Raw genomic sequence first — 26,565 nt, 5'->3', positions numbered from 1 at the left:
TCATTTCTTCTTGAACACTTGGTGGCATACCTGGTCCCCGCAGGTCAGCTCCTGCAAGGTGGAGGAGGGAGACGAGGGCGTAAGGAGCTTGGCCTGCCTTCTGCAGGCCACCCTCCCTCATGGTTTCTCTGAGCGGGCTGGTGGGGGTAGCTGGGCTGGAGGACACTGCGTGATTCTGAGCACAGCTGTCATGCCCCGCAGGTAGCAGTAATTCGATTTTGACACTTAAATTGAGCTTGAACAACTGTAAACATGAACATTGCAAAGAAATGGCCCTCTTGGGTGGCATTTCACCCATCTCCGTGATTAAAGCAACATGGCCTAAAGAAGTCAGGAGGAAAGGGGGTTCTTGGGGAAGAAGCATTTGGGAGCCCAAGGCCTGGGAAGGTGTGGCCTGCTGAGCTGGCCTGCAGGGGTTATTGGTGACTCTCCCCCAAAGGCAGGCGGTTAGCTGCAGAAGGGCTTACTGCTGAGTCTTACTCAGCACCGGGGACTACTGCCCCTCTGTACCTCAGTGACCCTGATGGAGGAGGGAAAACATGGGCGTGGGATGACTCCCATGATCATTGCAATGGACAATGAACGAAGCCATTGTTTCAGCCACGGGAACGGCTGGGGTTTGTACTGCAATGCACAAATCCAGCATCCCAACCAGGGGAGGCAAGGAAAACAGTCCGTGGAAAAGCACAGGGAGTATTTTGCATTTATCACCAGTTGACATTGCCTCCGAAAAGAGACTGCAGGCGCCGCCAGGCTACCTCTGAGGGGCACTGCAGTGACCCGCAGCCTGACATCAGTGGCTGACTCCAAGGGTCAAGGAAGGTGGGAAACAGCCAGCCGTTCAAGGCCTAGGAAACGGTGTGCACACATGATGGATGGTCTTCACTATTTAAACGCTGGGCTCAGGATTTACCCTGAAGACTGGAGAAGGGAAAATAAGAGGTATCCAGCCAGGGGTATGTGATTGAAGGATACTAGCAATTGTTCCAACTGCTGAGCTCTCCTACCAAACCAACCTACAATACTGGGAAGGGGTGGGGGTGGGGGTGGGGAGGAGGCTGTGATGGGAAGTCTCTGCCCGTGGTCCACAGAGAGACAGTTCCTACACCCAGCTGCCCCCTCGCCATGCTCCTCTCAATAGGTGAGAAGGGCGGGTTTGCTCCCTCCTCTGAAAGCATCTGAGCTCTGGGTTCATATCTCTCCCCAGCTAGTCTTTAACAGATTACCGCCTTTCTTCTCAGATCTTGGCTTCCTAACTCAGCATTTGATCTTTCTTTCTAATTGCAGCCGTTCACAGAAACAGCCACAGAGATTTCTTCCCAGAGTCCTCTGAGCCAGACGGGAATGGCTTTCTGGCGATATGACCACCTGCGTTTGGCTGGAGCTCAGCGGTGGAGACCAGGGCCGCTTTTTCTTGTCAACGCGCCTGACTGGTGAGTGCCGTAGTTTGTTTGAGCACAGTGGGCAGGAGCAGGGTGTTGGTGACTTACCAGGTGCAGTTTGTCCCCCTCAACCCACTGCCTCCAGCCGCGGTTCTCCTTCTCCCCCTTCTGCACACACACGAGGGCATCGCCATCCCAGGTCACCAGGGTCTGTAGAAACAGATTCACAGAGCAATCAGATGCATGGGCTTTCAGCACTGAATAAACCAAACCTGCGGCCACAATTCCTGCAGCCACGCCAGGGCCCCTGCGGGCTCATGGGGCAGAGCTCAGCCCGGCCGCGCGGTGAGCTTATTTCTGCATCAGCCTCCATTCCAGCCGTGCCTGTGTACTGCGGCTTGTTGGCCCGCATATGAGGAATCCCTAATTCCACTCTGTTCTAAGGAATTCCTCTCTTTCATTTTACCATATGAGACAGATCACATTTCAACACGTATTTGACTACATGGTGATGTACAATTTCTGGAAGGAAGCTGTTATCTCAAAGTCAATAGATTAAGTACAGACTGAGAAAATTCTGACACACATCAAACAAAATTTTGATTTCTTTACATCTGTATAAAAAGCAAACCCATTGGGCCAATTCTGGCTTATAGGCACCCAAACCAAGAAACCAGACTCACTGCCATCCAGCCAGTTCTTACCCACAACAGCCCTGCAGGGATTGGGTGAACGTCCACAGCAGATCCCCAAACTGTACATCGTTATGACAAGAGAAAGCCTCATCTTTCTCCTTTGGAGCAACTGGCGAGTTCAAACTGCTGACCTTGTGGTTAGCAGCCCAATGAGAAACCAACGTGCCTCCCAAGCTCCCAGACCGGCTCCAAAGAGCTGCTGTAAATCAATAGGGGACATCCTGGACATAATGGAAAGACCCACAAAGGACACGAGCCACCAGTTATTGAGAAGAAAATTAAAACAAAAGCATGACAGATGACTTTTACGCATAAAAAAGTGACCCGGTGCCACTTGTAAGGAGAGAAATGCCGATGAAGGCCTGGTGCTGGTGTGGGGACTGGTGGGCATCTAACTGGAAGTCCTTGCTTAGAGCTCACCAACAACTTTGCAACCGAGATGAGGCTGTCTTCTCCTGTCAAGGTGTGCGATCTCAGAAACCCTGCTCCCCAGCAGGTCCAGGGAGGAGGAGGGGGAGGCGGCTTTCCACTCCCCTAAAGATTTACAGCCTCAGAAACCCACAGGGACAGCTCTACTCTGAACGGAGTTGAGTCCCAAATTAGACTGGTTCGTCCACCGCTGGTCCATCAGCTCACCACACTTCGGTGGCTTTAGTGCTGCTGTTAATGCGGGACACGATGTCACCTGAATTTTCAGTGCCAGCAGGGCCACCCATGGGACCAGGTTTCAGTGGAGCTCCAGCATACAGAACTGACAAATGGAGAGAGAGCTAGGCGGCAGGCCCACGGGACCGACACTGAGAGGCTGATGGGCAGCAGAGAACGTTTGTCTGACACGGTGCAGAAGACGAGCCCTCGGAGGAGGAAGGCGGGCGGAGGGCTGTAACCACGGGCTCCGCCCAGCGACACTGGGAGGAGGGGCGGAGCGGTCAAGGCTTCCTTCCGCGGTGCGCGCAGGGCTGCCCAGGGTCGGAGCCGCTCCACAGCAGCGACCACCACCAACATGCAGCTCTTGAAAGGAAAGGTAGCTCTCCTCCAGGGGAGGGTTTCCTCTGTGAGCCATCCCCGCCCCCGACGCCCGACCCTGGTGCTAGGTGGTTTTCTCGCTAGCCTATGCAGGCCACAGTCTGCGTCTCTGTGCGAGATTCCCCCCAGACCGCACACTTACATTCGATGGCCTTGCAAACCCATTTGTGACACTCGTCTCTCTGTGTGTATTTTTATCCCCACTGTCTTCGTGCTTTCAGGTCTTCTGCGTCTTTGGTACGAGTCTGCTTCTACAGATGGTTAAGTCTTCCTATTTCTAAAATAATGTTTGACCTTGACAATACGATCTGTTTTATGTACACGTTTACTCTCCCTCCTTTTACTCCCCGAGGTGCTGTGGCGTTGTTGGTTACGGCAGAGGGACTGGAACCTGCTGAGGGAGTGGCTGGTAAACGCGGCGTGACAGCCGTTGAAAGCGCAGCTCTCCCTTCACTGAGCCGAGTATGGTCCCAGGCACGGAGCCCTGGGCCCGCTCCTCCGGGCAGCAGGTGGGCACTCGCATGCACATGCTCTCTGCCAGGAGGTAAGCGAGACCCTCCACTGTGAGGCCGAAGGGAAGGAGCCACGCGTTCCCCTGCTTTGAATGGTTTGAACCCCGTGTGTCGCTGTCGGTTGCCATCCAGTCCGCTAGAACAGGACCAGCCCCTGCCCGCTCGCTCCCGCAGCGTCCTCCCGGGCAGTGGCACGCGGGGGCTGCGTGGGGGCTCACTGCCAGCGCCCTTTGGACAGCGTCCGGCGGTGACCGGCCCGTCAACTCTGCCGTCAGTCGGTCTGGCATCACTGTATACTTCTTCATTTTTGTTAGCGTTTTAGTTTCCATCGTTGCCGTTTTGGATGATCCGTACCTTTATAAATCTGAAAGGTGAGCATGCGCGTGGCGAGGCACATCAGCAAGTGGCCCGCGGCAGCACTGCAGCCGTACAGACTCCTCAGGAGGAGACGGACGGGAGGACAACTGACGGCAGAGTAGGGTGGATCATAATTTGAACATGCTGTAAGTTGAAGGCTGCTTGCATCTGAAATACTGGTGGTGTTGCTGCCGGCTTCATCGCCATATGCGACCGCCGCGTGATGGCAAACTGACCTCGGACAGGTGTGGCTGCACATATGACTATTGACAAAATCCATTTTAAAAATTCTACATGCCTTCTCCAGGAAGAAAAGACGAAGAAGTCTGCTGCTGTAGGGTCATCCGCACCCTCCTCTCTTTCAATGCCTCGAGGAAGCTCAGTTCAATACTTGGCTTGCTCTTCTGGGAGGAAGACATCATCTGGAGCTCCCTGCCTCTGCCCACCATTGACCTTGGACTCTGAGTCCACCCCCCTCCCCCAATAGAGGAGAGCAGACCTGCAAGGCCAGCACTGTGTCTTCTGCCCCTCCACTCCGGCACTGCCCTACACGTGGGGGTCACGTGCCCCAGGCTCCTGACAAGCTACAAGCTCCGTGACAGAAGAGAGAGGTCAGCTGTCCACTCTGCTCCCCCAGCCTCAGCACCGGGCCCAGCACACACGAGACGCCACTGAGCATCGCTGGGTGGGAGCCTTTTTGGAAGCAAACTCGTAAGACAGATCCACAGAAGGAAGTAAACGAGCCCGTGGCTTCTTCCAGGATGATCGCTGTTGGAAGTACAGCCCGACTCCTAGCCTTGGTTTCCATGTTGTGCATGAAGTCCATCCACGCGGACACTATGTGATAATTCTTCCTCCACCTGACTGTCTGCCCACCAAGTCTGGAGGAAGAAAGGGGTGATGAGTCAGCACTTTCCCTGGAGCTCCTGACCCAGCCTGATGTGGCGTAGGGTCTTAGTAGCTTTTGTGGTAGGGATATGTAGTATGCAGGGGCATACCCTCATATTTAACAATTCATATGGGGTAGCATGATTTAAAGTATTCCAACCCCAGGGTAAAGTGATTTTCAGTAAATCATGTCCATACCTCCCGTGATCTGGCCTTCCAAATCAAACTCACTGCCACCGAGTCAAGTCGGACTCATCATGGTCCTGCAGGATGGAGTAGAGCGGCCTCTGTGGGTTGCAGAGACTGTAGTTTTTATGGGAGTAGAAAGCCTCCCCTTCCTCCTGTGGAGTGGCTGGTGGTTTCAAACTGCTGACCTTGCAGTTCGCAGCCCAATAATGTAGGCCACTCTTCCACCAGGGCTCTTCGTCAAGCCTTACTCCGCCATAAAATCGACAGCGAGAGGCAGAGGGAAGCGAGTGGGTAAAAGAGCTAGATTTGCATCTTTCATTCTAATTTCCACGGACGTCCTTCATCTCTGTATTGGGGGACGATTTAAAGCTGCTCAGTTGCCTTAAGAAGTCCCAAGGTTGGGACATGGATACAAGAGTGGAAAGCCGAGGCTCCTGAGTTGGAGGACAAAGAGGGAGCGTGTTCCAAGAAAGAATGGGCACCATGTCCACACTGTGACTTTCAGGGCACCAGGAAGACTTTCCCTCCCTCACAGTGTCCCAAATAGCTACAGCTATTGTATTGGAAGGACAGTGGACTGCTTAAAGGACAAACAGCTCTCTCTCGGTAGACATAGAGCCAGAGTGCTCCTTAGAGCAACAATGGCAAGACTTCGTCTGACGTCTTTGGACACGTTGTCAGGAGAGACAAGCCCCTGGAGAAGGACGTCGTGTTTGGAAAAGTGGATGGGGCAGTGCAGAAGAGGAAGGGCCTCAATGGGGTGCACTGGCACCGTGTCGACACCCATGGGCTCAGGCACAGGAACGATTGTGAGCATGGCGCAGGGCCGGGCAGCGTTTCGTTCGGTGGTACAAGGGGGATGATTGGTTGGAACCAACTCAATGATACCTAACAACAATTTTTGATGCAAAATTTATAACTATGCCTTGATGCCAGGAGAGACCATCCTAATTCTTCAGAAATACACTTTACATGATCGGGAAGTAAAGGACCAGCGTGTTCACGAGAGAAGCACACGCATGTGTGTTGCAGGGAGCATGTGCCAGGATAGAATGAATGTTAGCGACACATCATCTAGAGTGACGGGTGTGTGGGGTTCTCTGTTAGGGGCTTGCAACATCGTGCACATTTGGAATCATTCCCAAGTGAGACTGTGGTTCTTTTTGTAAAAGGAAAAATAAGAGTCCTGTAAGTGGAGAGCATTTGGAAGACGATTACAGTTGCCACCACGTCAGAGCAGCCTGACAGGGTCAAGCAGAGCTGCCCGCCAGGGCTCCCGAGGCTGCAATCTTTACGGAAGCAGACTGCTGCCTGTTTCTCCCGGGAGCAGCTGGGGAGTCTGAAGCAGCACAGTTTGGGTTAACTCCCAGGCATGCTTAACTGCTGCACCACTAGGGCTCCTTGGAGGCTGCTATGAGCAGGCCTCCTCGGTGCCATGCCCAGCCATCCATGGGCGCTGCACCTCCAGCAGGCTCCCTGGGCGCCTAGTGCCTGTTCTGGCTTCCACCTTTCTTCTGGCCTTCACTCGGCCTTTTGGGGCTCTCTGCCAGACCTCTGCATCTGTTTGTGCCTGCCCCTTTCCAATTACATACAGCTGAGCCTCAGACAGGGCGGGGCTGGGGCTGCCTGTTGAAAATCCATGCATGACTTTTGACTCTGCAAAAACCCAATTATTCCTAATCTGTTATTGGCCTTTCCGGTAACATAGACAGCTGATTAATACGTACTTTGTATATGGTTACACGTTGGACTGCTAACTGCAAGGTCAGCAGTTTGAAACCATCAGCCACTCCATAGGAGAAAGATGAGTCTTTTTACTCCTGTGAAGAGTTAAAGTCTCAGAAACCCACAGAGGCAGTTCTACCCTGTTCTATAGGGTCTCAATGGGTCAGAATTGCCTCTGTGGCAGTGACTTTTTTAGAGGATATATTTATAAAATATATATAACTGTACCCACTGAAAAGATACCATTTTCAATAGGATATTAAAAAGGTAATTTACAAAAAATTAAAATGTAAGGTGTTTATGCCTACTGACCTAGTTACCATGACAGATTAGTTTTTTTTTCATTTGCTTTCCTTGTCTATCTATCCGTTTATTTATTGTCCTCCTAATGGTCCTTATGCTATGTTTATTGATCTTGAAATGTCAGGCAACTGCAGCTGCAGACCTCACTCTATGTAGGTATCGAGTGACTCGGATTTTTCTTGTCATGTCATGACTTTTCTCTGCTTCCTGGGAGTTCTTCCGGCATCACGAGTGGCACTTCCTACGGGTCTGATGGCGATTCAAGGTTCTGGCTTTGCACTGAACGATGACAACTCTTCAAGAGCCACAGGAGGTCACTTTTGATGGTGAAACACAATGTACTGGACAGACGACCTGCCCACACAGAGGTCAGTAAGGTCACTCCGAGTTTGAAAAAAGAAGATCAACTACCAGCTACATATAAGTAGACCTGCTCAGTTCAAAACCAGGATGTTTAAGGATCAGCTTTATTTTTGAAATTGAGATATGATTCAGATGTCATAAAGTTTGCCTTCTTAAAGTATACAATTCAGTGGTTTTCCCTCTGTTAATGAGGCTTGATGACCATCACTACCAACTCATTCTAGGACATTTTCATCACCGCAGAAAGAAGAGCCTGTACTTAGCCTTCCCCCTCCCCCAGTCCCAGGAAATCTCCAGTCCATTCTCTATGTGGATGGATTTGCTCCCTCTGAACCATTCACATCAATGGGATCAGACCATAGGTGGCCTTTCTGGGTCTGACTTCTACTCAGCATCGGGTTGTCCAGCTTCTTCCACGTTGTAGCAGGGATCCATGTTTCCTTCCTGTCTTTCTGGTGCCAGGTACTGTTCTGCTGAACGGATGTCAACCACTTCTCTGTATGCGGTACTGGGTGTGGCTCGCATGCCCTGAGCACCTAGTGGAGCAGCTCCACGCTCACCCTCAGGGGTCGACATGATCAGGATGGAAGCTACAGGAGTGGGTTTGGGTTTGCATGCCCTGCAGGAGGCTTTGCACTTTCTTCAGAATGAGTCAGGGCGGATGTTAGGATTGCATGTGGTGTGCAGGAAGGCAGAAGGGATTCCTTGGCCCTCTAGAAGAGCTGACCTGGGTGCTACTGGCCCCTGTTCGAACTCTCTGCTGCAACGCCGCCAAGCCCTGCTCTACCCCAAACACACACACCTCCTACAAGCTAGCTCGATGGGGTTTCTAGAGGGATTCAAAGGAGGAGGAGGTGAAGCACTTGCTGGTGAAGATCAAGGATTGCAACTTGGTGTAGAGGAAACCCAAATCTTCACAACTGGGTCAGTAGGTCACGTCTCGATAAATGGAGAAAAGATGGAAGCTGTCAAAGATTTCATCTTGCTGGGATCCACAACCAATGCTCTTGGAAGCAGCAGTCAAGAGATCACATGACACGTGACACCGGTGACTCGGCTCCACCAAACCTCTCAAAAGTGTTGACAAGGAGAGATGTGTCTTTGATGACTAAGGTGCATCTAGCCCAGGCTATGGCAGTTTCAGTTACCTCATATGCCCGTGAAAGATGGACGGCAAATGAGGAAACGAAAGAGGAATTGATGCGTTTGGATGACGGTGAAAGAAGCTTGGCAGCACCTGGACTCCCTAAAGAGAAGACAAATCTGTCTGGGAGGATGTATCGTCAGATACTCCTTAGACGCAAGGAGGGCGAGACTTCATCTCATGTACTTGAGACATGTGATCAGGAGAGAGTGGCCTGTAGATAAGGGCATTATGCTCGGTAAAGCAGTATGCTGGGCAGTGAAAAAGAGGAAGGTCCTTGGCAAGATGGAGTGACAGGCTGGCTGCTACCAGGGACTGACATGTCAGAACACTGGTGAGGACAGCACAGGCCTGGGTGGCATTTGGTCTGTTGTACACAGGACAGGGGCACTTTGAGTGAGAACCAATGATGGCACCTGACTACACCATCAACAGAGAGGTGACCCAGGGTGTCCCAGGGCCAAGAAGGAGAGCCCTGGAGAACCAGAGTGTGAAGACCCCTAGATACAGAAATCCCTAGAAAATATACATGCATCTATGGGCATGCACCCTCCAGGGGACAACAGAAATGAAACAGGATGACAGACATCCAGTCTGGTGGCATCTTCTCCCGGCTGATAGGGTCTAGTTAGGTGACAGGGGCCAGTGAGAGCGCCTGCTCTGTGCTGTGATTCTCCTGGGAGCCAGCACTGTGTGGGAGCTGGGCCGTTTCTGTCCACGGTATCCTTCAGCCCCTGTTGGTGCTGTGTGTGAGCATGCGTGCGTTCATGTTCATGTGTGTGTGTGCGTGTGTGCATGAATGTGTGAGTGTGTGTGTGTGTGTGTGTGTGTGTGTGTGTGTGTACTGACCTTGGCTTTTAGCTGCAGGCAAAGCTGAGATAAGATCTCGACAAGGAGATTCTCCCTCTTGCAGAATTAGCCGCACATCCTGCAGAGCAGCCTAGACCCCAGGGGAAGGCGCACCGAGAGGTAGGGGAGGGGTAGGTGTTTGCAGACAGAATCCCTTAAGGGGAAGAAAGGTTTGGAAGGCCATGATGTATGTTAGGAAAAGTGAGTTCTCCACCACGAAAGATGATCACAGAATAAGGCAGACTGCTTTTCAAGAGCATGCACACCCCAGTTTGAAGGGCGAGAGAAAATGAATCACTCCGAACTAACTCAGTTAGGACAGCAGAGTGATGCAAAAATTCGGAGACAAATTTTCCTATCACGGCTGGCATCTGATGGATTGGCCTTTCAGCGGCACAGTTCAGAAAAGCCCGTCCATCCATCATCCCTTCGGGAGGGAGTCGACAAGTGGATGGGGCAGGGAAGCTTATGTTCTCGCTCCAAGATGCTCTGATGAAAGAGGTTCCAATGTGCCTCACAGTCGCTCACTTTTCTTGAGCAGGGACTGCTCAGTGCGACTCAGCCCTGGTGCGGTGGCTGCGATGATCAAGGTGTGGAGACAGTTTGATGGAGAAGGAAGCTCTCTTAGCCGAACAGCAATTATCACCAGAGAAGGAAGACGGCTTCCCCCTCCCCCACCCCAGGATGCAGCTAGCACCCTCATCCCTAGTTTGGGGAGAGGGTTGAGACCTCCGACTTCGGGAGATCTTGAAGCACAGGGTGAGGTTTCTGCAGGTGAGAAGAGTGGGCTTGTGGGGATGGGGAGGGGCAGACTCTTGAGTAGGCAAATCTGCTCCTGTTTCCTTGTTAGCATGGATTTCCACACTTCCCTCTGCAGGCCCTGGCGGCTGAGTTTGTCCGAGGGCCAGTAGGTGCTGGGAGTGCCTTCATATAAATCCATGGGCAATGGGGGGTGGGATCAATGGCAACCACGATGAACAGCAAGAAAACTGGAACATCTGCCAAGGTTCCTGGCTGATGTGATGGAGGATCCCTAAGGAAGGCTGCAGTGGAGCTGGCCCCTGCGAGGTGGTAACCTCATGGGTGACCGAGTAGAACTGCTCTATAGGGTCCTCTTGGGTGTCCTGTTTATTCATGAAGTGGCCGGGTGGGTCCAAATCATCACCCTTGGGTTAGCAGCTGACTGCAAACTTCTTGCGTCACCCAGGCACCTCTCCAGGCTACTAATAACTCACCCCTACCATCGAGTCCATTCGACTCATGGCAACTCTGCTTCGGTTTTCCAAGATGGTCAATCTGCATGGAAGCAGTCCACCTTGCAGTTAACAGCCCAGCACTCACCCGCAGTGCCACCAGGGCTCCAAGTTATAATACTCAATAAACCCACATTTCATTTATGCTGGGGTGCCTATGTGGCCTAAACAGTCAATGAACTTGGCAGCTACTTAAATACTAGGTATCTAGAGGCCCTTATTCCTCCTTTATAAATACTTGGTTGGCTCTGAGAAGTACTGCCACTTTAAGTGAAGCTACCCTATCCACTTCACCGCCATCACCAGCATTCTCTTTACTGTTGTCTATCCTCTTCATTTTGTCTGCTCGGCCTAAGTCAGCAAGTGAATTTGGGCTCCTTTCCCTAGATCCTTCATGCTCAAAGTGACATCCTGGTTCTTCAATGCTTTAAAGAGGTCTTGTGCAGCAGATTTAGGCAATGCAATGAATCGTTCGACAATACAGTAAGGCATACCTGACCCAAGCCATGATATGCTCAATTGCCTCATATGCATGTGAAAGTTGGACATTGACTAAGGAAGACCAAAGACTATTAAAAGTACCATGGACTGCCAAAGAACCAACAAACCTGTCTTGGAAGAAGTACATCTAGAATGCTCCTTAGTGGCAAGGATAGTGAGACTTTATCTCATCTACTTTGGACATATTTTTAGGAGAGATGAGTCCCTGAAATAGAACATCATTCTTGGCAAAGTAGAGGGGCAGCAATAAAAAGGAAGACCCCTGACAAAATGGATTAGACACAATGGCTGCACCAATGGGCTCCAACATCACAATGGTGAGATGGCTCTGGACCAGTCACTATGCATCAGAACCAACTCTAGGCATCTAACAACTGCTCTTGATCCCAAGGTGTCCTGCTGGGGAAGTGGTTAGACTCTTGGCTGTTAGCCCAAACGCCAGCTGTTTAGACCCACCAGCTGTTCGGGGAGAAAGATGGGGCAGTCTGCTTCCATACGACGGGAGCCTCAGAGACCCAGGCGGTCGTGCCACCTGTCGTGTAGGGTCACCATGGGTCAGAATGGACTTGACGGCAATGGGTACCGTTTGCTTAGCCCTGGATCCTTCAAAGCTACAGATCCTTCCATCTCACCTTTGCTTGTGAATTTAGTTCAGGAGCCAGTTGGTTTCTTCTTATTAAACTTTTGCTAAGCGCTTGCTATTAAACATCGGTAAGTCCATTCTGGTCCCCCTTTCCATACCCTACTTTTTATTGTGAAGCCAAATGGCCTGCCCTGCGCAAAGAGAGTATGGGAGGGGGCAGGGGGATGCCAGCCAGATCAGTACCTTCACGTGCCGGTTGTCCAGGCCCTTTGTGTGCTCGTCAAACTCCACTCCGACGGTGAAGTCCACGTCGTAGTTACGGAACGTGCTGTTGGTTTTTGTCTTAAAGCTGTCCCCGTTTTGCTCGATGATCTTTGTTTGAGTCAGATGTATTGCGATCTTGCGGGTGGCAAAATCAATGTCTGTGGACAGAGGGAGTTGTGGAGGTTATGATGTGCTCAGATAGACTCATTCATTTCAGTAACAAGGGCAGCCATTCAGGACCCGGACCCAGATCACAGGCAGAGAGCATTTCTGTGGTGGTCTTACACATGGCCGAGTTGAGCGCCATGCCCAGTGTCTGGAAGCTAGGTGTCTCCAGGAGCCTCTGCAGGAGTTTGGGGGGGATGAGAAGGTTGTGGGCAGGGTTTACCCCTGAGCTGCACCTTCACATAGCACACACAGGCACTCACAGACACACACCTTTACACACAGACTCAAACATTCCACACACCTTCAGACACACACACACACACACATACAAACATTCACACAATTTCACTTAAACTTACGCAAAGACACATGTTCAAACCCCTGAAGAGATACACATACAGATGCACAGACACACAAGCCCGCACGCACACAGATATATACTCTAGCCCTCCAACAGACATCAAACTCACACACGTGGACACTTGCACACAGCTACGCACAGACATGCATGCAGATACACAGATACACGTAGACACACAGACACACACACACATACATACACCCAGACCAAAACACACACAGACAGATACAAACATACACATGCAGATACACAAATGCTCACAGATATTCTCTCTCTCTCTCTCTCACACACACACACACACACACACACACACACACACACACACTGCAATCACAGGGGCTCCATGCTATCTATTTAACATATTATAATTCCTACTATGACTTCACTCAACCAAAAACATCCACGAATTAACAGGAAAGGTGACTTGGTCTGGAAACTGCCGGTCTAGCTCATGGGTGAGGACAAAGCCTGCTAGTGATCGCAGCAGGAAAGGACAATCGCTGGCTCTCATGTCCCGAGCAGAGGGGGGCTTGCTGCGCAGACCTGTGCTACCTCCAGTACAGTTTTACACGCGTTTTAGGGCCATGGCAAACAGCTGCTTAGGGCTTTATTGTGTTGCTATTACAGAAAAGACTGGTCATTGTTTGGGGCGATCACGAGAAAGTTCAAAAGTGGGGAGCAGGGTGCAATGGCCCCCTCACTCTCTCCCACATTCAGCAGTGACCAGCACCACCAAGTTTGTTCTGCTTACATCGGGGTTGGGCTTTTTCTGCTTGGATTTTTTAAAAGCAAATCACCTTGTTTTTCAGGGACAATTAGTAAGTGGCAGCAAGTGCACCCTTTCAGGGGGGCGCACCATTTCCCAAGTGTGGCCAGCAGCGAAGTGCGGAGCCCGCGACTTGCTAACCTCTGATTATGTGTAAAATGTCCCCCAAACCTGAGGTCCTGGGGAGATCTAGCAACTCATTAATTCTGAAACTGCCAAGTTTCCACCCTGACTGGGAGCATCATCAAGCTTTAGATCAGATTTGCCCACCTTTACGCCCGTGAATTCCCCAGCTGTCTTTGAATGCCAGGCTGAATCTTGAAATTGTCTTTCAAAAATCCATTTGGCAAGGCCAGTTGCTTTTAAACTCTGAGACTGGTTCTATTATAGACCAAGGGATAATAATGCTCTCAAGAGTGACAGTGGTTCAGAGTCATCAAGTGCTGTTTCTCTTAGGATGCAGGCCCATCACCGTGGCAGGTGACTCAGCTTCTCAATGGGCTCTCTGCTGGGGCGCTGTACTGTTGGGGCCAGGAGGCAGACGGGCAGCCATCCACAGGTCTCCCTGGCAATGTGGACAACATGCCTGGCTGCCCATGTTGCCTCTGTTGCCTCACCTCCTCTCCCACCTTCTCCCTGGCTCTGTTCCTTGTCAGTTTCTCTAGGGTCACATCGCTTTCCTTCTCCCAAAAGAACCAGGGAGGCCTGAGCTGGCCACTTGACCGTCACGTTCAGCCAGCCATCTGGTCGCGGCTGGGTACCTACAACAGCATCGTGTCCACCTGACGGAGGGCCTGCCTGGCCTTTTGGACCCTAAATGGTGCAAAGTCTGGTTTTTGTTGCTGTTGTTTTTACATTGGTTATTAATTGGGAGCTAATACATTATCATATCATTCCATAGTTCAGTCACCTCAAGCAGAATTGTGCAATTGCTGCCACAATCAGTTTCCAAGCATTCTTTTTCTTCCTGGACTCCTTGACATTGTCTCCTTTTACACCCCCCCACCCCCTCACCCCTGGAGAAATGGAAAGCCACTACACTGCAGAGGTGATGGAAGGGCGGCCTGGGGGTGCTAAGTGACAGCTCGACCTGAGCAGACCCAGCAGTCATCCAAGGTTAGAAAAGGGGTGGATCAGCTGGGAGGATACAGCAGTGACCGTGAGCTTGTGACCAAGGTGAGAACCTTGGTGGGGAAGGGAGTCAGCTAAGTTTTAAGCCCAGTGAATCTGAGCAACTCTCAGAAAGATTTGGGGCAACAATGAAGATACTCCTTGGAACCTGCCAGGAATGGTGCCCCATTGTGGAAACTCCCTTGGGAAGTGCTCTCTCATGTGTCCCAACAACCGATGGTGTAGAAAGGGTATCATCTGCACTCTACCACCCAGGAGACAAGCTCGCAGGAGCTGCGCCATCCCCCTGGAATTGCATAGTGAGGAAAGGGCGGAGATGGAATTTGAAGCCTGGACGGTCTGGCCTGGGGTCAGCCCTACAATCCACCAGTTCTCTTCAGAGCGTCAGACCACCCCAGTCTGCGCGCATCCGGTGCCTTCCTGAGGTGTTGGCCGCTTCCGACTATTTCCAGAGACGTGAGGATCCCATTGTGTGAGTTTGCCCTGTTTGGGACAGTTAATGTTGGCGCCTGTCAACTGCCTCCACCCAGCAGCAATTGTTTTCTAGACCTGGGGCTCTATCCCAAGTCAGGGCTGGTGCAGTCACACGCCAACCCTTTCTATTCTTTGACAGCTCATTCAGCTTCACCTCCGGACCTGAAGGAATCACGCATGAGCACACTCAAGCCGCCCAGCCCGCAGGCCCGGGACAGGGAAATCAATGTTGCCCCCATTGCCCTTTGTGCTGGAGACATGCCCACGCTCCTCAGCTGCCATTTTCCTCCTCATCATCTCCATCACCATCCTCCTCCCCGCCCTCCTCCCTGCCTCACAGGCTGTTCCTTGGAATAACGCTCATTTTCTCTGCTGCTCCCAATATGTGTCTTCCCCGGCCGTCCTCCTGGCGCTCCACGCCCAGCAGGCATAGAACCTGCTCTCTCCACACCTGCAGGCATAGAAGCTCCGGCGGTGGGGCCCTGCTTGATTTTACAAGGTTTCCAGGTGATGATGCACTAAAGTATAGAATCACTGAAATCCAAGAATGAGGGCAAGGGAAGATCTGAGAATAAGTCCTAGCTCTGAATTTCCCAGCTAGGGACTTTCAGAAAAGTCACTTTTTGTTTTTGAGCCTATTTTCGGTAGTAGATGCAGAGGGCGGAGGGTTAACACTTCGCAGCGCTAATAACAGGGAAGGGTCCGTGACAATGGTCTGTGGGTATTCAATGCACTTTGATGGCTGCCTCTTGGCTGGCCCCAGGTGTTTGAGTTGAATGTTCAGCCCAGGTGATACATTCAGTTTATATTTATGCCCCTCTCTAGCCACCTGCCACTCGGTGGGGTCCCAGGAGTCTGGGAGAAGGAGGAGCATTTACACTAGCTGGTGACTTCCTAACGATCGAGGCCCCAGCGGGTCACCAGGGAACTTTACCCAGCCCAGCAGAACCTTCTCTGCGTTCACCAGCTTCGTCATTCCATAGTGTGACTGGTGGGTAGCAACACCCCCGCCCCCTGCACTGAACCCTAGGCTGGAGTTCCAGCCAAGGCGGTGGTCTCACTCACCATCCAGAATCCTTACTGATGCTTCTTACCAATTTTAATGATATGGTACTCGGTCTAGTTATAATTGGTTCCATATACTATTTCTTAGACGGTATGACTGCTAGCAACAAGCCTGCTGTGTAAAACCTTCCTCTAGTGGATGAGCGTGTCCGCACTTACAATGTTCTTCATCACTGAGCCTTGCTGGGGTCCTCCTTGTCCTTCCCTTTGAAGACTGCTTCATTCCCACGGAAGTTATTGCTAGAGGTCCCCGAGCACTAATAGCCACAATGCTGCGGCCTAAGCCCCAGGGAATGGGGCAAAGTCATTGCCCAGGCAAACGCTGGCAGCCGGGAAGACAGCAGTGTGCGCCTGTCGTGTGGCAGACAGAACCACGCCATTCAGCATCACTGTAACGGGGGAACAATGACAGCTTTGGGCGCTTCAGAAGGTTGGAAAATTAGCACCGAATTGTGTAGTCTTGCAGGCACGTTGGTGCATGCAAGTTGGGCCTTCTGAAAAATGTTCTTGTTGCTATAACTAACTTCAGGGAGATTTTTCTTTGTGAAAATTCACCGCCTGCTGAAGCACTGTATACAATTCTGTAGACAGTCATTTTGGTGTCGCCCCTCAGACAGTGACATGCGGTGTGGTCCGCTCCCTGCTAGCAACACAATTGATTTCGGGAAGAGATAAGAAAATCATGTTGTTTTTGTTAATTGCTGTCAGTGGGCCCCTAACCCTCGGTGACCACCTGCACAGTGGACGGAAACACTGCCAGGGCCTGTGCTGTCCCCGTGCTCAGTAGAGGATCGGGCCACTGTGACCCATCCGTCCATTGCCTGGTTTGCAGAAGCAGGTCAGCAGATCGTCCCTTCTAGTCAATCTTAGTGTGGACACTCTGCGGAAACTTGTTCAGCAGTGGCGGAACATACAAGGCTCTGCCAACACATGGGCGGTGGCTGCACCTGCGGTGCATGGCCTGGAAATCCAACCTGAGTCTCAGGCATAAAAACAGAGACAAAAGCAAAACAAAAAATAGAACCCCTCCTGCCTATTGAGTTCCCAAGACAGTAATTCTTTACAGGAGTAGAAAGCCCCGTTTTCCTCCTGAGAAGCAGCTGGTGGCTTCAAACTGCTGCCCTGCATCGGCAGAAAAAATTCTGCCATGGAACTCACACAGCCCTCAAGAACATCACAGGGCATCTATGAACTCCCTGAAGCCAAGGGAAGGCTGTAGGCAAAGTACTCAGGAAGAATTGGAAATGACAGAGATATTAGAAGAGACATATTCCACAGAGAGGGAAATCAAGGCTCAGAGTTTGGCAGTAGATTCAGTCATTCAGCTAGGGCAGGGCTCCTGAAGATTTCTCTACACATACATTCTGTCTGTCGCTCACAACAAAGGCTCCACACTACAAATTGCTGCTTGTCCCTGGCCGCTTAGGAAGGCAGATCACAGTTTACAATGCGTTATTGCTGAGAGAACTGGTTTGTCCTGGAAACGCCAGCCCTAGTCAATCTTTCTGAACGGTGCTGGGGAGAATCTTATTAGAGGCTCTATGCAAATAGAGTCAAGCTTCACCTCTCCTCCATATTGAAAAATGGCCTGGCCTCTTGGCCACCCTTTAGCGTTTGCACAGGGCAGTTAATCATGTTACCTCTGCTCCACCCCAGGGAGGGGAGCCAAGTGCTGTTGCTGGATCGGTGATATTTCTAATCAAAAGGAAGAGTGTAAGTGCTATAGAATGCACACACACACACACACACACGTATAGATTACAAAAAGATCTCCTCTTTGTACTCTGCAGAGAAAATTATTTTCCTGATAAGATATTTTAACTCCAGGGTTATCGAGTATGCTTTAGCTGCTTTTCTGGATTAAAGGGATCTCTCAGGCTGATTTATAGCCATGTAAAAAATGAATTTCTATCGTGGATAAAAGGGTCCAAAGGCAAACCACTTCCGAATAAGATATATGCTTTGAAGCTGCTGCAGGGAGAGGAAACAAAACCAAACCGAAGAAGAACACCGCCAAAGCGACTTTATTGACACATCCTTTTCATGACTGCACTTTGAACAGTGCGAGCCATAAAGCTGAAATATGCTACTCAACATTAAAACGCTTTGTAAGGTGCTTGTGGGGGAAAAAATTTAAAAAGCTGAAGTTGCAGGCTAAAAGGGCAGGCACTCTGTAAATTAAGGAGCAGAGATGCACATGGATTCATTATGAGAAAGCTGAGACCCATCAAACTGTGCCTCCGATGGACTTTGAACCCAGACTCCTTAATTTTCCAACCCTCAGTGCTCTCGGGCCATTGTGAGAAGCAGAGAGGAAGGATAATCATGTCCTGGTTTCCGCCCCCTATCTCCCTCCAGTTAGCACAGTGAGAGCAGAAGTGAACAGGCCCCACCCGCCTCCTCCTCTCACTCCTAATGAACGTAGCCAATGAGCTGACCATTTTCCCTAGGACCTCAAGGTAGGCTGGAGATCCAGGGAGCCTCCTCATCTCATGGTCTGTGGCTTCCCCAGGGGGTCAGCATGGAGGTGCTGTTAGCACAAGCAAGGGGAGACCTCCCATCTTGATCCCTGGCCGACTTCGCCCCACCCCCACCCCCCCCCACCACCCCCCACCCCCCGCAGCACCTTCCCCGTCAGAAGTCCTCACAGCACCACGCCTTCTGTCCAGGCTGGCAGTGAGAGCAGCACTTCTCTGCTGTGCTGACAGCAGGACTCTAGATGTTGGGAATGCAGTTCCTCCTTGGTTACCAGGCAACTCCACACTCTTCCCTGCCTCTCCCTCCTTCCCATTTTCCATCTGTCCTTCCTTCCTTTCTGAGGGTCCTACCTGCTTCCTTCCTGAAAAACCTTTCTCAGAACAAAGTTCCTTCTTCCCTACCCCTCTGCTAAATGCCCGCTCCAAGAACAGTGCTGTGGGAAGAACAGGGGTGTTGGAAGCAGATAGACCAAGCTCGTGTGTGAATTTCATCATTCCCCAGATTCAAATGATCCAAAACAAGCCCCTCTGTTTCTCTTGGCTTCGGATTTCTCACCCCATAAATGGAAAAGGTTTCTTCTGTGTCACCCCCGACGACTCCAGATTGTAAAGCCACATGACGATTTGAATCCTTCACTTGGAAATGGCATGTCATGAATATGTAATGAGCACCTGAACCCAAAATATGCAAAGTGCATTTCCTTGTTCACCTCTTCCCTCTCCAGTATCTACCCCTGTCCACAACTCATTCCCATGCCCTCTCTATACCAGGCCTTGCGACCGTCATCTTCCCAATAGTTAAGCTGAAATCTGGGAATCACCTTTGACCCTTCCTTTTCCTCTTGCTTTGTCTTTAATTAAGCTGCAAGCTCGGTTGGCTCTATCTCATAGGCCTATGCAGCATCTCTTCTTCAGCTCAGTGGGTACCACTCAGCCTCGATGGTGCAGTGGTCTCTAATGGGCCTTCCTGCTTCCTTGATCTCCTATGACTCAGTCTTCACCCCCTCACCTTAGTGATCTGTAAAGAACATATGTAAGATACATTAAGTCTGCCCATCATAAGGCCTGGTCTGAGCTTGGTTTGTATTTCCACCCTCATCCCTTTCCGCTTACCTCACTCAAAACACAACATCCTTCTTCTGTTTCTCAAACACACTCACAATCTCTGCACTTGCTGCCTCCTGTGCCCAGGTAGACACTTTCCAGCATTCAAGTCTCAGCTCAAATGGCATCTCCTCAGACCACCTTCCTGACCACCACCCCATCATTCTATTCTTCTCACCGTCTCTAAAGAATCGACCACTGCCTGACATCCAAATCTAGCTCGCTGCCATCGAGTCGTTGCTGACTCATAGCAACTCCTTGTGGGTTTGTGAGACTGTGTTTGTGTAAGGGAGTAGAAAGCCCACTCTTTCTCCTGAGGACCTGCTGGCGGTTTCGAGCTGCTGACCATGAGGATTGCAGCCCAACACATAACCACTACTTCACCAATCTCAATATATTTGTGGATTGTCTCTCCCACTAGCAGGGAAACTCCACAAGGGCAGGGGGTTTGGAGCCTCTTTCAGCACAAAATCACCAATGCCTAGAATGTTTCTTGGCATGCTGTGAGAACTCAATGTATATCAAGCTCTAGCGTGATGCTCACAATGGCATGAGAGTAATATGTGTAGATGCTCACCCCTCTGAGACAGGCAGGACAGGACTGCAAACCCTACAGCTATCCAGGAAACATTTCCTCACACAAGACACGGGATGTCAGCACCCACCGTCCCCTCTCCAATCCCTCTTCCCCCTACATAGAATTGCCTAGCTTCTCCTAGCCTCTCTGCAGAGGCTGCTGCATTTCTAAATCTACACTTGATCATCTAAGTTTAAAAGTAGATCCTATGGAATTTTTTTCACCTTCTTTTGTGAAATAAGGAAATAATTAATTTTCCTCCCAAAGAATTACAATTTGTGGAAGAAATTTTTCCTAAAAGAGGGCCAAAATTTAATGTCATCCAAGTAATTTTAGGGCAAACATCTTCAGTATGCCCTCATTTTCACCATGGAAAGCTACATGTTAGTGTTTCATTTTCTAGGCTGACCCCACCCAGTCACTAAGTCTGTTTTCTGCTCAGCACACCACCATGCACCCTGCTAGACAGGGCTCACCCGTCCTTCAGGGCCATTGCAGTTCTCAGGCGGTCACAGTTAGTTGACTCCCCGTGGCTGTTCCGATGAGTGTTCGGGGATGACTGTCCTTCTCCTACGTGCAATTCCTCTCAGAGCCTGCTCCTTGCAGGAGAAAGTCTGCTCTGACACTCGGAGTCCAGCTTTCTTGCCTCCATAGACTTGCTCCTCCTTGTTCCTCATCCTCTGGACATACTGGTCCATGCAGTCTCCCCATCCTCCATGCTCTTACTGACCTCGATCTTTGCGCATGTCCACAGGCCATCAGGCCCTCCTGGATCCCATTGCTACAGAGAGACGTCCTCTGCTTCTTTAAAACCCCACCCGGAGTACTCAGTTAGCCGTCTCTGGCCCCTATTGCCACCGTTCTGCACACATGTATTGGTATTGTTAATATAGCGCTTTCTACCCCGTGCGCTAGTCACGCACCATGCCTTTTGTGGGCGATCAGATGTTCTGAAGCAACACCTCTGCTCCACGTACCTGCCTTACATTGACGCTCCTCCCTTTGCAGGGTGGGTTCTATGCCCATCCCTTTGGGTGTGAAGCGGTGACAGCCTTGATCCATAGAACCCAGTGGAAGGATGCTGTGTCATTTCCGAGTCTGATAAAGGGCCACCCAGCTTCCACCGCTTCTCTCACAACCAGGCCGGATGTGTCAAGGAAGCATAGGTCACACAGAGAGACCGCCTGCAGATGCTTTGATTGGCAGCCCAGCGAGGTCCCAGCTAAAAGAGTGTCTCCCACCAGACACGTGCGTGAGGAGGCCTTTGCGGGGCTTCCCGCTCCAGCCCCTGTCAATTGCAACCAAATGAGACCCCTTGAGCACGAATCAGCCAGGGAAGCCCAGCGCCTTAGCTACCCCGTGCTGCCCTAACAGACATACCGCAAGTGAATGGCTTGGACAAACAGAAATGCATTTTCTCACAGGCCAGGAGGCTCGAAGTCTGAATTCTGGGGGCAGGTTCTAGGGCAGTGGTTCTCCACCTTCCTACTGCAGTGACCCTTTCATACAGTTCCTCATGGTGTGGTGACCCCCCAAAACCATAAAAATGATTTTTGTGCTATTTCCCTGTCATTTTGCTACTTTTATGAATCGGGAAACCTCTGTGAAAGGGTCGGTCGACCCCCAAAAGGGTCGCAACCCACAGGTTGAAGACCACTGCTCTAGGGGAAGGCTGCCTTTCTCTGTCAGTTTTGAAAGGAGGCCCTGGTCTCCTCCGAGCGTCTGCGTCTGGTCCTCCCTTCCCCATCTCTGCTGCTCCCTCTCCTGTTTAATCTCTTTTCTGTCTCAAGAGAGTTCAATTAGACACTAATTATGGCTCGTGAACGTAGGAAAGAAAACCCATTGTCGAAGGGGATTGTCATCACAGGTAACCGTGGTGAGGATTCATAATTCCAGTCAATCCCAGAGTGTGAGAGACAGTCATGTTGTTTGGGGAGCCCTGCTGGAGCACTGGTCATGCCTTGGGTTGCAGTCCGGTGGTCAGCAGCCCAGAAATGCCAGCAGCGCCAGGGGAGAAAGTCTGGCAGCCTGCAGGGAGCCCTGTGAGTCAGCAAGGTCTCCATGGCCACAAGTTTGGTCGGGGATGGTTGGTTCAAGACATGGGACTTTTGGTAAACACCACTTGAATCTAAAATCCCATTTACCAGTGACTGTGGCCAGACTGGTCTATCTCTGCCCATTCGTGAGCTTATTGAGAACAGAAACCGGGTTTGGTTCTGTCTCCATGGGCACCTCTAGAGCTTTGTTACTGAAGCTGAACCTCAACATGCAGCAGCAGCCTCACCCCATGCCCCGAGCTCTCCCCCAGTGTCCTGCCCTCGTCAACTTCCCCTTCAAAATAAAGACCTCCCTGTCTCTCCCTTAGCCCTGATCCCACTGAAGAAGACCCTCAGGGCACAGGACATGTCCCCGAGTAAAGCACACCAGCTGGTTTCCTGGCTCAGAGAGTGTCCGACCCGATGGTTAAAAACACCAGGTGTCTAAGAAGCAGGAGAGGAAGGATCGTTGACCTTTGGATTTATACTTACCACACTTGCTGGCTGTGATAATTTGGGGCACACCCAAAGGTTGCTTTGATGTGTCACTCTGCTGAGGGCGGCCAGTGTGGGCCGTGAGTCATTTAGGTTCTGGGAAGGCCTGGTACTGCCCAGACCTGCATTTCAGCAAGAACTGCCCCTTCCCAACTGAGCCCACGGGTGGGTCCACAGGGAAAGCCACCTCTCCGGGACTGGGGCTGGTGATGACACTGAAAGGCTCTCAGAAAGGGGCGGTACTTAAGCAGGGAATAGGGTTACACTCAGAGGTATTAGCACATCCTGGGATTTTCCGGTCTTCTCACTGTTTTTCCCTAATATCAAAGGGTTCAGGACTCAAAAGGGCAGGGAAAGCAAGCTTCCTTGACTTCTCCAGCCTGGTGGCCGGAGCGTGGGAGAAATCCATCCACCTGCTGGGTTGTGCTAGCTGGTCACATGGAGGAGGCAGCCTCTCCCCCTTCCCCCTCCGCTACTCCCACCACCACAACTTCTGGCTGAGCCACTTGAGACCTGCCTTCAATCACACTGCTAGGCCCTGCCCGCCTCTGCCCCTATGGACAGGTGGGAGGGTCAGGGGCCCAGTCTCAATGGCAGGACGATTATTCTGGCTCACAGTCTCGCCTGGAGGTGGAGCACGTTCCTGGGGCCCCGAGAGCCCATGAGCTGTTATTTGTTGGGTCAACTGAGGTATAGGCATCTCCACATTCTGCAATAAATGAAAACCCCCCCCCTATAATCTTATCTTAATCAGGGACATTGCAGAAACCCTGGTACAAAGAGGTCAGAGGTTCATCAGAGGGGAATCAATGTAAAAGAATAGTAGAGGCTTTGCCTGAAGCTTCAACAAACAATAACAACAACAACAAGAAGAAAAACCGAGCTCTCTGCCATCACCGACTCGATGCTGACTCATAACGACCCTGTAGGACAGGCTAGGACCGCCCTGTGCGCTCCTGAGACCGTAACCCTTCACAGGAGCAGGACACCTTATCTTTCTCCTGTGGAGCTGGCTGGTAGTTTCAAACTGCTGACCTTGCGGTTAGCAACCCAACTTATAACCACTATGCCACCTGGGCTCCTTGGGACCGTCCAGGGCTTCTAAAGTCACCATCAGAAAGAAACCACTGCCACTGAGTCACTTCTCACGCACAGTGACACAGTTTTCAGAAACTGCAGCTCTGTGCAGGAGCACACAGCCTTCATTGTCTCCCACAGAGCAGCGCAGGGGCCTGATTTTGACCGTGGAGCCATGTGGTTATAACATCCCAGTGACTAGTCACAGCAACACCGGGCTCAGACTTTCTTGGGAGACAGGAAGTTTGGAAGAAGCAGCAAAAGACACAGTTGTTGTCTGGTCTCTTCTTTGAGACGGGCTTACTCAGCAAGCTGCTAATACTTGGAAAGCCTCCAGTAACCCTGGTAAAGTGCTCTCCCTGGTTCGGAACGACAGCTGCATCCACCACCCTCCAGAGAAACAAGTGAGTCCAGAGCCTTTCCCCCTATGTGGTGGACGAGGAGACTGAGGTTCAGAAAGACAATGAAATCAACTCTTCAGTGTCGTTCAGCAAGTCTCGGTCCCCCTGGTTTGGTCTCCTCGTCTGTCTAATATTGCTCAGATTACAGAGCTGAGCTGTACTCTAAACCAATTGACCACATAGAGAACCAGAACTTCATTTCCACCGGTCCCCATGGTGTTGAGAAACTATAGGACAGTGTGGTTGGCGGGTAGGATCTGGTGGAAACATTTGGACTCCATCCCCTTCCCCTCCCAAGTACAAAGAGGCTTCCCAAAGTTCATGGGAAATGGAATTAAAGGGTGATAGGATTTTCCCTTGAGCTTTTTGAAGTTCTCTTCATATCTAGGGGTAACATTCTGAAAGCCCGGTGGACAAAGAAAGCTATTCCCTATTGGAAATATGTTTCGGGCGGGGGAAGAAAACTCCGAACTCTGTAAACCATGAAGTGTGATAGCTCTCCTTGTTCAAATAGTCCAGAAATCCATCTCCCAGAAAACCAGATGATTTCTATTCTCAGAGAGACCTCCCGCCATTGTATCCAAATAACTGGGTCGCAGATCCCACTTCTGACCACAGTGCAAAAAGGAGCCCCAACGAGGTATTGCCACAGTGGAGAACTTCAGTGCTGGAAAGGGGGATGAGGGGGCGTCTTCTCCATCTACGAGGCAGGGGCAGTGAGGCCATTGCAGCGATGACACAAGGGCAGGTGGTCAGCGCTCCTTGCCCAGTGCCTGGCACCCAGTGGCTACCCAGAAATTCTTCTGGTTTCCCGCACTGCCGGCAGCCTGGACGACAGGCCTGTTTTCAGCCAGCCCCACGTATCCCCGCCCTGCAGTCACCTCCCGAAGCATGCAGCTCAGTGGCCTGGAGGTCGCTTTAGACGCCAGGACGACAGTGGTCTGTCTCATCTACAAGGGTGTCAAAACGAAGTGCTACAAAAGCACAGAAACTTTGCATAAACAAAAATCTCGAAATGCCAAGCGATTGTGTCTCCACGTTTGCTCCGTCTAGGTCTGTACATTTCTGATGGTGGTATTTCCATCTCTCCCTGTCACCGGTGCTCTTTGACTGATACGTTGACAAGGTGGGAGTTTGGGCATCCTCTGGGGACTCAAATCATGTTCCTTTCACTGGTCTCTGAGCTTGGAGGGGGAAGGAAATCTCAGAGATAAGATCACGGCTGGAGGGTGGGTGGCGTGAGGCCATCACAGACAGCCCTGGAGACCCCACAAGAGTGAGCAAGTCATGAGCGGGGAAATCTCCTCTGTCAGCTCCCTGGTATTTTTCTCACTAAGGCACTTTTCAATTTTCTTAAAACGTCTACAAAATAAGTATCTGTGATCATTAGACGATTCCTTTACCCAAGAAAACCAACTCAAAACAGCCCACTACCATCGAGTCAATTCCAACTCATAGTGACCCCACAGGACAGAGTAAAACTATCCACGCGTTTCCAAAACTATGAATCTTTACAAGAGCCCAAAGCTGCCTCTTTCTCCTGTGGGTCGGAGGATGGGCCGAGGGTGGACTTGAACTTGTGGGTAGCAGCCCAACTCATCATCCATTTTACCACTGGGCCACCTTTTGGAGTGACAAAAGCACCCGCTTTCTGAGCTGATCTCGCGGCCTTGACCTGAGCAGGCCCAGCAGAGACCCTCAGAAGTCACCATTGCCGTGACCCCCTTTGTGAAAACGCAGGAAGCAACTTAACCATGTGTATTGCTAAGAGAACTTGTCTACAGCCATCTGCTGGTGGCAGAGATTGGTTGAAACACAGATTGCTTGGAATAAACCCTTGCATGTATGAACGAAACCCCGATAGCAATCCTTGTAGATGGCAAAAGCCTCGCTAGCCTGTAAACGTTATTTTTCCTAGGCTTAAATTCATTGGCCACTCCTCTTCTACTTCCTTCTACGCTGCAAGACTGACAAAAGGCAATGCACAGTCATGCATGGATCACACCAGAGTCAATTGGTGCTGAAAGAGACCACGAGCTTGCAAGTTGCTGCATTGTGTTCTTAAGTTTCTCTCTCCCTCTCTCCTTTCTTTAGTGTGTGTGTCCTAGGTGCTGTGCTAAGAATATTCCAGACATAATCTCATTTGATATTACTCCAAATTGACAGATGAGAAAATTGAACCTCAGAGAACTTGTGTGACCTATTTGGTTAGTAAATGAGGGCAGGGATCTGCCCCCGGTGTGAGGTGGTCCCACCAGGGTGCTGCTGAGGCCAGCCCACGGTCTCCCACAGCCCCCTTCAGCCTCCACCCGGCCCTTCCCCTTACCCAGGGCCTTCATGTAGCCCTCAAAGTTGGTGTTGCTCTCCATCTCCCAGGTGCCGCTCTGGTCCCTCGTCAT

General features: G+C 51.0%; 1 protein-coding gene across 1 annotated transcript; it reads right to left on the bottom strand.

The window, feature by feature from the left end:
- RBP2 (retinol binding protein 2) lies at window positions 1-26,565 on the bottom strand. Its single transcript, XM_075548837.1, has 4 exons — window positions 26,493-26,565; window positions 12,014-12,192; window positions 1,491-1,592; window positions 1-51 (listed from the first exon to the last, which is right to left on the bottom strand). The coding sequence occupies exons 1-4, from the start codon at window positions 26,563-26,565 to the stop codon at window positions 1-3; spliced, it is 405 nt and encodes a 134-aa protein (XP_075404952.1).

This window comes from Tenrec ecaudatus, chromosome 4, assembly GCF_050624435.1.
Source record: "Tenrec ecaudatus isolate mTenEca1 chromosome 4, mTenEca1.hap1, whole genome shotgun sequence".
NCBI classification, from domain to species: Eukaryota; Metazoa; Chordata; class Mammalia; order Afrosoricida; family Tenrecidae; genus Tenrec; species Tenrec ecaudatus.
This window is presented reverse-complemented; position numbering and strand designations above follow the sequence as displayed.